At 45.0% G+C, this 13,852-nt stretch overlaps 1 protein-coding gene across 1 annotated transcript; it reads right to left on the reverse strand.

Moving 5' to 3' along the window:
• Positions 1 to 1,085: 1,085 nt before the first annotated feature.
• rab21 (RAB21, member RAS oncogene family) lies at positions 1,086 to 9,209 on the reverse strand. The gene is made up of 7 exons (XM_004083247.5): positions 8,750 to 9,209; positions 4,944 to 5,003; positions 4,766 to 4,873; positions 4,610 to 4,673; positions 3,150 to 3,204; positions 2,995 to 3,083; positions 1,086 to 2,029 (listed from the first exon to the last, which is right to left on the reverse strand). Exons 1-7 carry the CDS (start codon positions 8,894 to 8,896, stop codon positions 1,890 to 1,892), a joined length of 663 nt encoding a protein of 220 aa, XP_004083295.1. The 5' UTR covers positions 8,897 to 9,209; the 3' UTR covers positions 1,086 to 1,889.
• Between the last annotated feature and the right edge of the window lie 4,643 nt (positions 9,210 to 13,852).

A 13,852-nucleotide genomic window follows, 5' to 3' on the forward strand; every position in this document is an offset into this window, starting at 1 on the left:
CTGCTTTACAGATCTAAAAAGGGTCAAAGTGAAGCGGAGCGTTCCTTCAGCTTCCAGGCTCTGCTCACTTCCTGGATCTTCAGCTTCCCTTTGAAGGCGAAGCCAAACTCTGCTCTTCCTCTTCTGTCTCCATAGGAGCTTTGCTGATCCTCACAGCTCTGCAGACTCTTCTTCTGCTGCTCCAGGGTTCCACCCTCTCTGGGTTTTGTAGCTGCAGGATGAACCTGAGGAGGCGTCCACTCCACCATCCTCTTCCTCTGCTGGAGGCTGAAGAGCCGTTGATGGCGGTTGTTCCTGCAGCAGCTGAGCTTCTTCCTGCTTCAGCCAGTGAGTGGAATCTGATCTAACGTGTTGATGAAATCACTTTTCCAAAGTTCCTCCATTTGGTGCTAATTTCAGGACGTTGCACCGTGGCGCCCTCCTCTGGACAGATCCGTTAATGCACTCATGAAGTTGTTTTTTTAGGAAATTGTTTCTGAAATCAACTACCGTTATAAAGTGTTGACATAAATTCAGGAAAGAAGTGAAATCAAAAGAGTTTCTTTATTATCAACATTAGAAATTCAGGTCAAGTTTAGTTGAGATCTTTTTTTCTGGATGCAGATTAAAGTCCAGCTTCACCAACAGTTTGACTGTTCTTTACTTTTTCAAACTTCCATGTTTTGCAAACCAAGCGGAAATGACAGCTGTGAGTTCATCAAATTGCTTCCACTTCCTGTCTCAGAACAGAGAATGTGAAGAAACGGACCCATTCTACCTCCTACAGGCGCTCGCCATCAGCTGGGAGCTCCTCCCCCTCCTGACTGAGCTTCTGAACATCTCCTGTCTGAGACCAAAACAGAGGATTTCCCAGAATCCCTCCTTCAAAATAAACCTCTGATGTGAAAAATTCACATTTGAGGTTTTACCTTCATGTTTTCTGCTGTTAATTTGTTTTTCCTGTCTTTCTGATTAAAAGCACGTCTAACCTGACAGGAAGGTGGCGCTGATGAGCAGATATTTGCAAACATAAAGCTCTCAGGGCGACGCGGCTTAAAGAACCTTCCTGGTTCTGTGTGGAAGCACAAAAACTGTGAAACTCCGAGTCAATCATCAACATTTAATAGTCAAACAGGTAGAAGGAAAGCTAATCACAGCCGTGAACGAGTCTGACCACAGACCTTCACCCCATAAACATCCCACGATTACAACATGAAGTGGATTTCTAACATAATCTCTGCTTAAAGATTCTCCCACAGCTTTGACTGAAAGGAGCTTGATTTAAAATATGTAGGAGTGAGGTTTTGCTGCTCTTATTTTGGTGTCAGATGGTGTTTCCGCTGGTTTCTTGGCTTCGCCCTCCCGAGGACTGACCTGACTGACCTCCGTCTGCAGAGGACGCCTCCTCAGGTCAGCCACAGAGCATGCTCAGTAGAGTCCTGGCCCGCCTGACTACATGCCGACGTCGTAAAGCGATGAGCCGATCTGCCTCCGGCCGCTCCTGTGAGGCGTTTTATGGCTGCTTCAGCGATTAGCCTGTGACGGCGGTGTCCTCTGACCTCCACGCCCCTCCGTGAGCGGGACGTGGGTTACAGCCTGCAGTCAGGGCGCTGGGAAGAAACAAACTTCCTCTTTCTGCTCCGGTCCAGCAGGTGGAGCAGCGGTTTTCTCCCTGACGTTGGCTGAACAGAAAGGCTGTGAAAGCACCACTCGCTTTGATCAGGACGACTTCTGTAGCTTTTATTTCGGAGGGACAGAGATGAACAAACTTAAATATGATTTCCCATGCTCCTTAGTGGCAGAGCCAGATTAGTTTCAAGCGGATCAACCGGACAACAGACGATGATAAATGCATGGATTTATGCCTGTAAGCATGTAGGACAGAGGACGAGCGTGCACGTGAGAGTGTGTTAGCCGGAGGAGCAGCATCCTCCGGCAGGCGTGGCTTGGGGCTCGTCGTCGACGATCTGTACGCCCCGCCTTGTTGCTGCTGATTGGCTGGCCCCGTTGCCCTTTGCCCTCTCCTCCGCATGAGCGGTCTCCATCATTCCTGAAAACAGAGGAGCAGTTGGACTGAAAGAGAAACCACACTTCATTCCACTCCCATCACGGAGCGTCAACACTTTATCGCTGCTTCCACAAACTCCGTCTGGCGGGATTTGTCGTAGAAATCAGAAAAAGCAGAGAATTCAAGAACGTTTCCTGAAAAGTTTGGTTTATAAACTCTTTTGAAGTCACGTGAGGCCTTCACTGCCGGACTAAAGGAAACGTCAAAAAATCTGTTTTCATCTGGAAGCACAACAACAGAGCAGTACTGGAGCAGGTTCATGTCATGACCCTGAACCGTTAACTGGGTCTGAGAATCGGACCGGAACCGGAACCATCCACAGAAAATGGTTTACTTCCAGCTCCAACCAAATGAGGGCAGTTCAGTCGCACCATCATGTTGGAGCCGGACGTCATCAGGAAGCAGCGATTGGTCCGAGTCGGTTTGAGTCATCGCTTCTATGGCAACCACTCTGGCCTATCAGGAGTAAGCTTGTTGGAAGGCCACACCCCTATGACTTGACAGCGGGCAACACAAAATCTGTCAATCATTTTGGACGTGGGGGCCAGCAGGCTCCACCTACTTTTATTGAGGCACCTGATTGGTCAGTTTATAACTTGAATAACAGAAAAATGTGGATCATCAAGAAGATGTTTTCAAAATGTATCAGACCCAGAACGGTTGTTCTGACCAATAGAAGGACTGAGTAACGGCTGTTTATTTCTCTGTTGAAGTACTTCCTGTTTCAGGTTTTAACAGTTTTTCTATTTGTATTTAACAGGAGGATAAAAACCTTTTGAAGGTTTCACCTTCATTTCCACCAGGGGGCGACATTTTCCCACCAATCCTTGATTGTAAAAAGCTTTTCTTGGATGGAACCTGTTTCAGACCCGTTTCTGTCTCCTCTGGCTGCAGTGGAAGCGTTTGAAGTTCCTCAAACATGGAGGAGGCCTGTGGGCGGGGCTTACTTTTACAGAGATCCAGGAAGAGCTCCTCAATGCCTTTGTTTAGCTTGGCTGATGTGTGGTAGTGTTTGGCTCCCACCGACTCTGCATAGCTGCACAAAAGAACAGAGAGTCAGTCAGTCAGTCAGTCAGTCAGTCAGTCAGCAGCAGCTCCTCACCTCTCAGCGTCCTCCACAGAAACATGTCTGTCTTTGTCCAAATCGATTTTATTACCTGAGGACAGAGAGAACATCTGCATGATGTCACCAAACCATGGAAAGTTCAGACTTTAAGCTCCTCCATCTCTGTCAGACGCTTCAGTCGAACTTTTGCGACTTTATCTTCCGGTTCCGGCTAAATGAGAGGAAGCAGTTTGCTCAGCGACACGGCTGGATGCTTTTGAACTCCAACAACGTCGGGTTTGTCTCTTTATTTAAAGAGATGAAGTGTGACGACTACGGAGACAGAAGCTCCTTTGATTCTCACTGAAATCTGCATTTCCTGATATGACAGGAGGACGGTCCTCATCAAAGCTGGTTGGATGTCTTCCTCGTTCATCAGAGCGATTCTGCCGTGTTTCTGTGGCGTGGACCGGGTTTACAGGCAGGAGATTGTTTTTCAGCTGCTGAGCAGCCGTGTTTACGCTCCAAAGTCCAGCACCGACCCGGACGTCTGGCTCAGAACCTCCTGACAAGCAGGGTCAGAGCTCCGCTCATGAAGCCTAGCGGCGAGCGCCGCACAAACCCGGCTTTCTTCCTCCAAAAGACGCCGCCTCCTGCCAACAAACGAGGAAACAAAACTGCCTTGATTGATCCGGCAGACGCAAGACGAGTCATCTGAGGAGTCTTAAAGACCCATTCCCATGAAACCCGGGTTCTGAGGGTCTTAACGGTTCTTGTGGCGTTTTTCTGATGAGCTAAATTGAGTTGAAAACTCCATTTCTGAGTTTTTCTTTATTCAAATCGCAGTGAATCAGGAGCAGACATACAGAAAATACGGTGGGCGGGGTCACAACCTTCCTGCTCCGAGCTGACAGCAAAGGGGAGGGGAATGGGGGCGGGCTAACTCCACACCAACCAGCGGTTTGAATGAACTCCTGCCGCTCTGCAGGAACTACGTCCTAGAAACGGCACAGGTTTTTCATTTTGGCTAAAAACGGCATCATCACATTGAAAAGAGCACTGGGAAGGCGTGAAGCCATCCGACGCTGATGGGATCTCCATCGTGGAACCGGCAGAACCGAGCGCAGAACAGAGTCCTGACGGTGGACCGCGGTGTTGCACGGAACGAGAGATGACGCGATGAAGGACAAAAGAACCAAAGACTCCAGTCAATAGATGCATCCAAATTTAGTTTAGATTTGAACTAACGCAGGGGGCGGGGCTTAGTCCCTTTCAGGCCGAGTCTCAGCGAGCAGACGAAGATCAGAACTGAAACTCCCTTCAGATCAGGTTCTGCTGCATGAAGACGTGCTGGATTTTGTGGTGACTCAGCAGCATCTCTGGGAGAAAAGGCACGGATTCGTGGACGCGGCTGTGAGGGCACCGCCGCCGCCGTGAAAGCGCTGGTGGGAGGAGACCTCAGCTGCTTCTCAGTTTTCAAACTGACGGAAAAGCTGAAAGAGCAAAATCCGACTCACCAACTATACATAAACAGATGTCGTTCCCCAACATTTTCCTCAGCTCTTTGACCCAGTTCTTCACCTGCAACACAAATTCAGGCTTTCACTTCCTCTTCCCGCCTGACGCTGCGCTCAGTCATCTCAGCGTCTGTTGGTGGTCAAATGGGCGGATACCTTCTGGAAGGAGTCTTCGTCTGTGACGTCGTACACTAGCACGGCTCCGTTGGAGTCTCTGTAGTAGATGGGACCTAACGCGTGGAAGCGCTCCTGACCGGCCGTGTCCTGCACACCACACTCAGATTACCGGGAGCCCCAAACGCATCGCGCCGACACGCGCAGCAGACGGACTTACCCAGATGGCCAGGTTTACCCTCTTTCCTGTGATGTTGAGCTTCTTTGTGAGGAAGGACGCCTGCAGAGGAAGAGAAGGGCACGGTTACCATGACGACCTCAGGACCAAAGTTTCAACTATGACCTTTGTTTTACATCCTGCAGGAGTTTCTGTGAGGTCGGCCTGACAGAATGAGTCACTTCAACCTGTGAGCGATTAGCGGCAGGAAGGACGCGTTCGGCCACGCAGAAACCAGAAAACCTGAAACGGTGTGAAGCTGTGAGGAGATTTGACGACTGAAGGTTGAGTCAGAGCACAACTACAATGTTTTGTTTGTGTTTCCTGTGAATGAAGGGGACGCTCACCAGAGATTTAGAAGATAAAAGAAACTAGGAATTTACTTAAAGCTAAGCTGGAGAAGCTCCATGCAAACCTGAAGATCCTCTGAATGAGAAAGATCAAAACAAGTTGGGATATGAATTTAAAAAAAGAATTGGGAGAAGACGTCTGTCCTGTGGAACTCCACAGGACAGACGTTTGAGGAAACACTCTGCGACCTTCTGGTCTAACCGCTCCACCACAGCCTGGGCTGAGCCTGGTGGCACGTGAACGCAGCAGCAGGCGGTCTCGTGACGACCCCGCCGCTCGTTCACAGAGCTCACGCTCAGACATCTCTGTGCTATGAACCGCTCCTCCACGCCTGAGCTCATGTCGGCGCCGTCCTCTGACCAGAAGATGTGACTCCTGCTCCTCTGCAGGCCAGAGACAGCAGCAGAGCTCATGTGAGCGAGGAAGGCCTGCAGCCGCGAGGATGAGGAGGCCGGCGAACCATGTGACCGGCGGACAGCGCTCAAGTCCACCACCCCCACCCAGAAAAAGGGTTTCTGTTGCTTAAAGTATTGATGAGTAAACATACAAACAGACATGAGTCCAAACAGGAAGTGGACCTGAAGGAGCGACAGACCAGCAGATTTCAGAGGTTCAGCAGCATCAAACATCTGTTTGTTCAAACTTTTGAAACGTCCTGATTAAAAATCTGCCGTTCGAAGCGATTGTAGTTTATCCAGATTATTAAATAAACCTCTTTAGGTAGAAATGCTGAAAGACGCTGTTGTGATTCTTCGCTGGACAAAAGGTAAATATTCCACCTCCATCATCTTCTGATCTGCTGTCGTTCTCAGTGGTCTCCAAATTCTGATGAAGCCGCTTTTAGCCAAAATCAAAAACTTGTGTGGTTTTCTAGGACCTAGTTTCTGCAGAGCAGCAGGAAATCATCAAAAACTGTCTTCTAGCATCAGAAACGGCCCTCAGAACATGTTAAACACGTCGTTTTCATCTGTGACTCTTTCAGTAAACTAATGTGGAAGGAACCAGACCGCAGGGCCTGAAACTCCGCCTCCATGACGACACCTGCCGGCTCTTCCTGTTAAGTAACTCCTGGCCTTCACTCAGACACGATCCTGATGAGAACAACTCCTGTTGCTGCTTTTACGGATTTCTTTCAGGTGTCGGTTTTTATATCAAATCAAAAGATCCGTCGTTCTCGTTCCATCTTTAGAAAAAAACAGCTGCATTTTAGGCTAAAGTTCCTTTCTGGGATTAAATGACGATGATATGGAAACGTTTCCTTCCAGCAGTAACCCAGTACAGATCACCTGTTGATGTTATTTGGAAGAATTATCCAGAAAATGAAGTCTGCTTTCTTCTGTTTGTGTCAGAGCATCAGAAACACGGAGAACACCGGGAACCCGGAGAACACCGGGAACCCGGAGAACACCGGGAACCCGGAGAACACCGGGAACGCGGAGAACGCGGAGAACACCGGGAACAGGAGCTGCTTGGTTCACGTGTTATCTTAGGGAAGGTGAAGAGAACCAGGAGGACTCCTGCTCGTCTGCAGGGAGGAGACAAAGGATCTTTTTCTGCTCCGTCATGTTTGGGTCGTTCTGATCTCAGCATGACTCGGCGCTTTAGCTCTGTCTGCTCCTCGGATCAAAGCCATCTTCTGGTCTCTATCAGTAAACCTCTGAAGTCAAATGAAAATGAGAAACAGCTGATCTGTGATGCCACCGAATCCTGTAGAACTGAACAGGAGGTTTGTCCTACGGGTTACCATGGCAACACTGTGCTGACGCTGTGAGGCCGCTGTGAGGTTTTGACCATTTAGTTTGACATTCAGACATGAACGTCTCTGCCCGTCACGCAATCTTTGACACACCTGAAATGCATTTGACAGCGTTTCCATGACAACCTGGCAAATGCAGCATCCCAGTCTACACAGAATTGTACCCAAGAGTTTTTAATCTACTTCTTAGTCAACACTTTGTTCATGTTCAGAGTTTCCTGCCTGACTCCGTTATCAGCTCCTGTTCCTGATAAAAATCCAGCCGTCCTTCAGTGATGAAGACGAGCTGCTGCTCCAGATCGAAGCCTCTTCATCTCCAGAGCCTCTTGGCTCCATTGGTTTAATACTCTGCAGTAAAAGGTAAGTAAGTAGTAATGTAAAAGTGAACTAACTCAAACAGCTGAAGGACAGTTTACCACAAATCAATTAGCAATCAGTAAATAACCAGATTATAAGGCAGATTTGATATTTTTGAACAAATTATCAGTAAGGGTCACTTAATAAGCTCTGATACAATTTGAGTTCATTAGATTTACTCATTTCCGGCTGAGATGCTCCAAATGAAGTATTTTTATAGCTGATGTCACACCAAATACTACTAGATCTACTGCACTATGATCCTATGTGACAAAGAGTCTTGAATTTTGAAAGGAAGTCGTCTGAACCTCTGTCATAACGGATAAACTATTTAGAAAAAGAGGCTTCTGTCTCTTTATGCCTGTTTATTTATGCAAAACACACCAGAGAACTGCTCCTCTGGATCCAAAGAAGCCCAAAAACTGAACCCAAAGCCCTCCTAAGTCTGTCTGTCTGTTAAGCGAGCGGGTTCTGACGAAGAACCGAACGGATCAGTGAGCAGGTTCAACGGGTCCCTGGAGAACGCGGGTTCTAAAGTCTATTCAGAAAGCAGGACTTCCTTCATGATCATCAGGAAGCAGATTACTCAAGAGAGCAGACTGTAATCAGATTACTTAAACATGTGCATTTGCACAGACTAATGTTCACGTTTAAAAGAACAAACCACAGAGAGAGATCATTAGGTCTAAAATGTGGAGTTCCACAGGGTCCTGGACTTAAACCACTGCTGTTCTCTAGAAACACAGCTGGAAATTGGTCAGGAATCGTGGATTTTACACGCACACACACACACACACACACACACACACACACACATAACGTTTTAATTCACTACGGTACCGGATATATATCGTGTTTGTATATGAACACAGAACTCCAGCTCCTTTAGTTCAGACATGTCGGTATCAACATGTCAAATTGAGAAATCACAACAGAATCAGCTGACTGTCCAGTCGGGGGGGGGGGGGGGGGGGGGCTGTTTACCGGAGCCCTTTGAGGTCAGATGTTTGTTTTCGTTACAGGGTCGCTCCGGATCATAAGCCGGATTCAGAGGGTCGGAACCGGGCACTTTCCTGGACCGTGAACATCTCCCACAGACACGTGATCCCTCCGTGGCCCCGGTCCGGCGGGCCGCTCCGTTATCAGCCGCGGTTCCGCCCCCCGATTGGAATGAGTTCAGTACTTCCGGGATAAGTTAAAGTGAGAAACAAGCGTACCCACCGCGATGACAGCCACACAAACACCCCTCACGGGCGAACCCCCCGCCCTCCCCGTTTGACCCGTTTCCCCCACACAAACAAACACAGGTCGGTCCGGTGCGTCGGGACCGCGCGGCGGTTCTTACCTGCAGCGTTGTGATGTGTTTGTCGTTGAATTTGTTCTCGCAGTACCGAAGCACCAGCGACGTTTTCCCCACGCAGCCCTCCCCGAGCAACACCACTTTGAAAGAGTAGGTTCTGTTGCTGGTTCCGGCCGCTCCCGCGGATGACATGGCCGAACTTTGTTCCGAAAATCCTCCGAATGGATCAAAACAGGCGTTTCCAAGCTAACGCTGCTAATGCTAAACGTTCAAGTGGAGCTTACATCGGCTTCCGAGTTTTTTAAAAAAAAAAGCTAAAAACACGAGAATAACTCCTCGACAGCCCAAATGACCCGAACTGTTCTGAGATACCGTCCACGACCGAGAGAAAACCGGGTCTTAAACCGGAACCAGCTCCGTTTCCAATCTGATGCGAAACCGTTCTTTCACCAACTAATGGCGTCTCTATGCTAGCTGCTAGCCGTCTAGCTTAACCAAAGATCGTGTATTTGCGTGATGAGTTTGTTCTTTTATCTGCTCATCATCAAACAACAGAACGAAAACAGTTCCAATGCTTTCCTCATGGAGGTAAAATGAATAAAGCTTCACAATCGATCTCCAAATGGAACAAATAAGTATTATTCACATTACATTAGACCACAAAACACACTTAGAGATCATAAGATTAGTTTTTCACTTTGTAAATGGTGTATACTCATATGGTGCTCTTCTACCTAAAAGGCCCAAAGCGCTTCACAGTCACAGACCCATTCATACAGTCACACACATTTACACACACACACATTCACACACTCCGCTGCCGAACACTGGTGCCAACCTCCCACCAGAGGCAAGGTGTGGTTCAGTGTCTTGCCCAAGGACACTTCGACACATAGGCGTACAAGGCGGGAATCGAACCCGATCATGGGTCGACCGTTCCTATCGCTGCACCACGGCCGCCCACCCTTTGTGAGGTCAGACTGTGGAGAACATTTTAAACAAAGTTCCAATATGTATCACTTTGAAGCAAAAGGCGTTTTTTTTAACTGACCATTAGTTAGAGCGTCAGGGGATCAATTACCAGCTTTAAAAGTCAATATGTAAGGGGGGAGGGGGGATTATTTGAAAAAACTTTGATAAAACGGCAGAGTGAGAGCTCCTTTCAGCGGTAATATCTCTGCTATGACACATGACGAACTGCGTCAGCGAACGACGTCACGTCGAACAACAAACAGCCTCGAGCTTTTCCAGTAAAGAGCGCGCGGAAGCAAAGAGCGGCGCGTGAGTGAATTCTCCAAGAATATTCGCTCGCAGAAACAAAGGATTTTCTTCCTGACCCCTCCCATTTTGTTTGATCTGTAAAAGAGAGAAATAATCTACATATAATATTTTTTAAAAGAGTACGAAAAAAGATCTGCAACATTAAATAAAGGGAATATTTTCAGAAGGACGGAAATCATCAATAAAAATGTAAACAGATAAACAAGGCATTAGTGAATGTTAACGGGTTTGTTCCTCATTTTTGAATTTTTTGTTCATTTTAAGCGTAGAGTTGCCATAACTGCAGCAAAACTGAAACAATTAACCAAATAAAAAGAATTCTTCAGAAAACAGGCTGCAGTAAAGCCGCTCCGCCGCTAGAGGTCAGCGCTGCACCAGAATAGAAACTTGAAAAGTTAAAAGTCAATCAGATTTGTGACCAAAACCTTCAAGTCAGTTTCAGCAAAGTTAACTTACTTTTGACAGATAACCGTTATTGTGCTGTTTTGTTTGACCTAATTTAAGATAATTAGAATAGATTTTTACGAAATGTTGGATGAATGCAATTTAGCACAAAAACTGTGTTTAATGTGGAATTAAAGTTATTTGAATTAAATCTATATAGTAGAGTTTCCGGTTTCTCTTCATGAATAAACCAACAAATGATGCAGTTTAGAAAAATGAGTTATACATTTCAAAATAGCTTTAAAAGAGATTTAAAAAAAGACAGAATAAATTTGAAAAAACTAAAAAACCTTTGAAGAAATAACTAAAATATCGGTAATTATATAATAAAAGAAGGAAATCCTTTAAAGAGCGACAAAAAATCAGTTTAATATAAGTGAAAGTTCACTTTAACCCCTTCATGCCTGAATTAATAGGCACTTATGTAACATTTTCTGCTGTGTTTTTTTCCTTTTGGTGATGCTAAATTAGATTAAATTCAATGTTGCAAAAACCGGAGATGTAAACAAGTTCAGATCTTAATGAGCTAAAACTTTGTTTTACTATTTATTGAACGTATCCTTTGACTCCTGCTTGCCACCACAAGTTTGGTCTCATCTCAAAACCGGCATAAATTGTTTAAATTAACAATCCGGTCACTCTGTGGTTGTGGTTTCAAAGGCATTTACTGGAACTGTGTGTTTTTATGGGTGACTGTAGCTGCTTTGGGGGATTTGTGCAGAACCACGTCTGAAATCGCCTTCATGTCTTTCATTTCATGATTCTTCAGATAAATGCTCCAGACATGAAAGACTTTCAGCCGATCCGCTCCTTTAAAGCCAAACACGCGTGTTCTGTGTCTTACGTGTTGCCTCCCTCCGTGCGTGTGTGAGAGATAACCATCTGCATATCTCGCCTTTACCTGCCCCCCCTCACCCCACCCTCAACACCCGTTTCTCTAATATAAAGCCTCACTGTCTTTTATCACAAACTCCTTCACAGGCGGCGCAGCTGATCATTAACCTGGGCTCGGCCTGTCCTCCCCCCTTTGTGACTTCCTGCTGCTCCTTTAACTCTCTCTGTCATTGGTTTACAAATCTAATCTGCATCCATGAAGACTTTTTCTTCAAAACCTGTTACACCAACAAAAACAAAAGAATGATTCTAATGAACAAACGATGAAAAAGCTAAAAATGAAGAAAAGAAAAACTGGGATCAAACTAACCACAGACTTCTTCCATTAAGACAGACATGTCCACAGTTAAATTTGGAACAGTTTGTCTTTTTTTTTATTTTGGCGAATGCTTTTATGTCCTGCTGTCTTCATTCTAAAACTTTTAAATCTTCCCTTTTTACATGAACGGTTCATGAAAAATTGAAATAATACACCTCTCTGTTTTATTAGATGTGTTATGAATGCAGACTTAAATAATTTGACATTTTTGTGAATTTAGTGGTTGGACTTGTCTATTCATTGGCTCCGGACTGTTGGCAAAGATGTATAAATAAAAAATAAAAATGAAACATCTGGTTGACGGTGATTGCAAAAACGCTTCTCTGCAGTAAAGTGGTGCATTTCAGGGTGAAACTGCTTTTCTACACTTTCTGGAATTTCGTTAAAAGGTTAAAAAGTTACGATAATGCGAAAGACGTCAACCGCTAAAGCTACAGTGTCAACGGGTAAAATAGGGTTGCCAGCCCTGTTGGCAGGAGCAGGAAGTACATGCAGGCAGAAAAAGCAGTTACATATTCTACCACCAGATGGCAGCAGTGCTGCTCCACGCCCCTGTCAGTTCACGACAAAGGTGTTGGCAGAGCCACGCCCCTTTGACAACGTCACGTTGGATTTCATAAAATGTGTACTTCAGAAAATCTTATTTTTCAAACTTTGCATTTGGTTTTCATTTTGGAGGCAGTAAAATTGCTAAACCTTTGATGATCTCTCAGTTCTATCAAAATATTTGGCACTTTTGTTATTTTTCTGTTATTGGTTTTTGGTTTAAAGTCCAATTCAGAATTTATTTGACCACATTTATATTTCACAGTAAACTTTATTTGTGTTAAAGCGTTCTTGTCCTCTCAGACAGTTTTCATTCATTAATTGCTGCTTTGAAGTCATCAAAGCAAAAACAAATTAAATATTTATGTAAAGTGATACAAATAATTTAAATGTTTTATTTCTTAAATGTCTGTCTGCAAAACCTCAAACATCTTCACTTCACCCAAACAAAATGATGTTTAATTCACTCAGAGTCCCACCACGATCATCTGTGTCAAAATGTTCCCAGAGGTCTATTAATCTGCAGAGCGACGGGAGTTCACCAGAAATTCACCCCTGAGTTGTGGGCGGGAATGTTGGTGCAGAAGTAAGCCTGCACTGATATCCCATCATCCCTTTGTCTACACTCTCTCCCGCTAGCTTACAGCCCCCAAGCTAACATTAGCGGTGCAACAACATCAGATCTATCCAAGATCTGCAAGAATTATAAGAAGTACATCATCGCTCTGCTCATCATCCTCATCTTGACGCTCTTCCTGGTTCTGATCTTCTACACACTGCCGGGGAAAATCAGCTCCCTCATTGTGAACGGATGAAGAGGAAGGAGGAAAAGGCGTCCCATGTTCCTGCTTGTCATGGTGTGTCAGCATTTCAGGAAGCAGATGCTGCATCGATTTGGATCCAGATTCCAGCTCAGAGCAGGAAATAAAAAGATGTTCATGGATCTGTTTCTCTGACAGTGGATGATCAGAAAGGGGCGGAGCTGGAAGCTGGTGGCCCCGCCCAGCATATTTTCTACGTAACTAATTTATTTTTTTATCTGCTCCTGATTCACAACAATTTGAATAAGTAAATATTCAGAAATGTGCATTTTGAGCTCAATGTTCTTTATAAATGTCCTCCATCATCAGAAAAATGCCACAAGAACGTGTTAAAAACACCAAAACCAAATCAAATCAGGCACATCTTGAAGATAAAGGTGGAGGTGCTGACTGACTCCACCCTCCAACCAGGTGTAGTTTACCTGTTAAAGGAGGGAGGATGAGCTGCAGAAGATGAGGAAAAGCTTTAATAAACAACCTGAAGCCAAAGAGTCACAAAAACATGTAAACACGAAAAGTAATCTAAAAAATCAATAAAGAATGTTTTTAATAGATTAAAGTTATAGTTAACAAAATGTCCATAAAACACATTGAGGTCAATCATTCAGTTTTTTAATTGTTATAATGAAAGCTGGTAGTTTTCCTATCTTGTTTTTAAAACATACCTATAATAAAGAACTAAAGTATAAAGTGACAAAGTGGAAAAAGACACTTTGAGATACTTGATCATATTTTAAACTATTTATTTATTGAAGTTTTTACTTTTAAAATGGTTCACGTTTTTGTGATTGAACAGAATGTGATCAATAAAAATGTCAGAATTGATCCTGAAATGTGTCCGCG

Source organism: Oryzias latipes, chromosome 23, assembly GCF_053564925.1.
Source record: "Oryzias latipes strain Hd-rR chromosome 23, Olatipes_Hd-rR_3.1".
Lineage (NCBI taxonomy): Eukaryota > Metazoa > Chordata > Actinopteri > Beloniformes > Adrianichthyidae > Oryzias > Oryzias latipes.

Coding starts and splice junctions, on each gene's coding strand:
- rab21 (XM_004083247.5), bottom strand. CDS start 8,896: ATGTCATCCGCGGGAGCGGCCGGAACCAGCAACAGAACCTACTCTTTC. Junction 4,674..4,765: donor ACGAAGACTCCTTCCAGAAG/GTATCCGCCCAT, acceptor TTTGTGTTGCAG/GTGAAGAACTGGGTCAAAGA. Junction 2,030..2,994: donor CTTCCTGGATCTCTGTAAAA/GTAAGCCCCGCC, acceptor CTCTGTTTTCAG/GAATGATGGAGACCGCTCAT.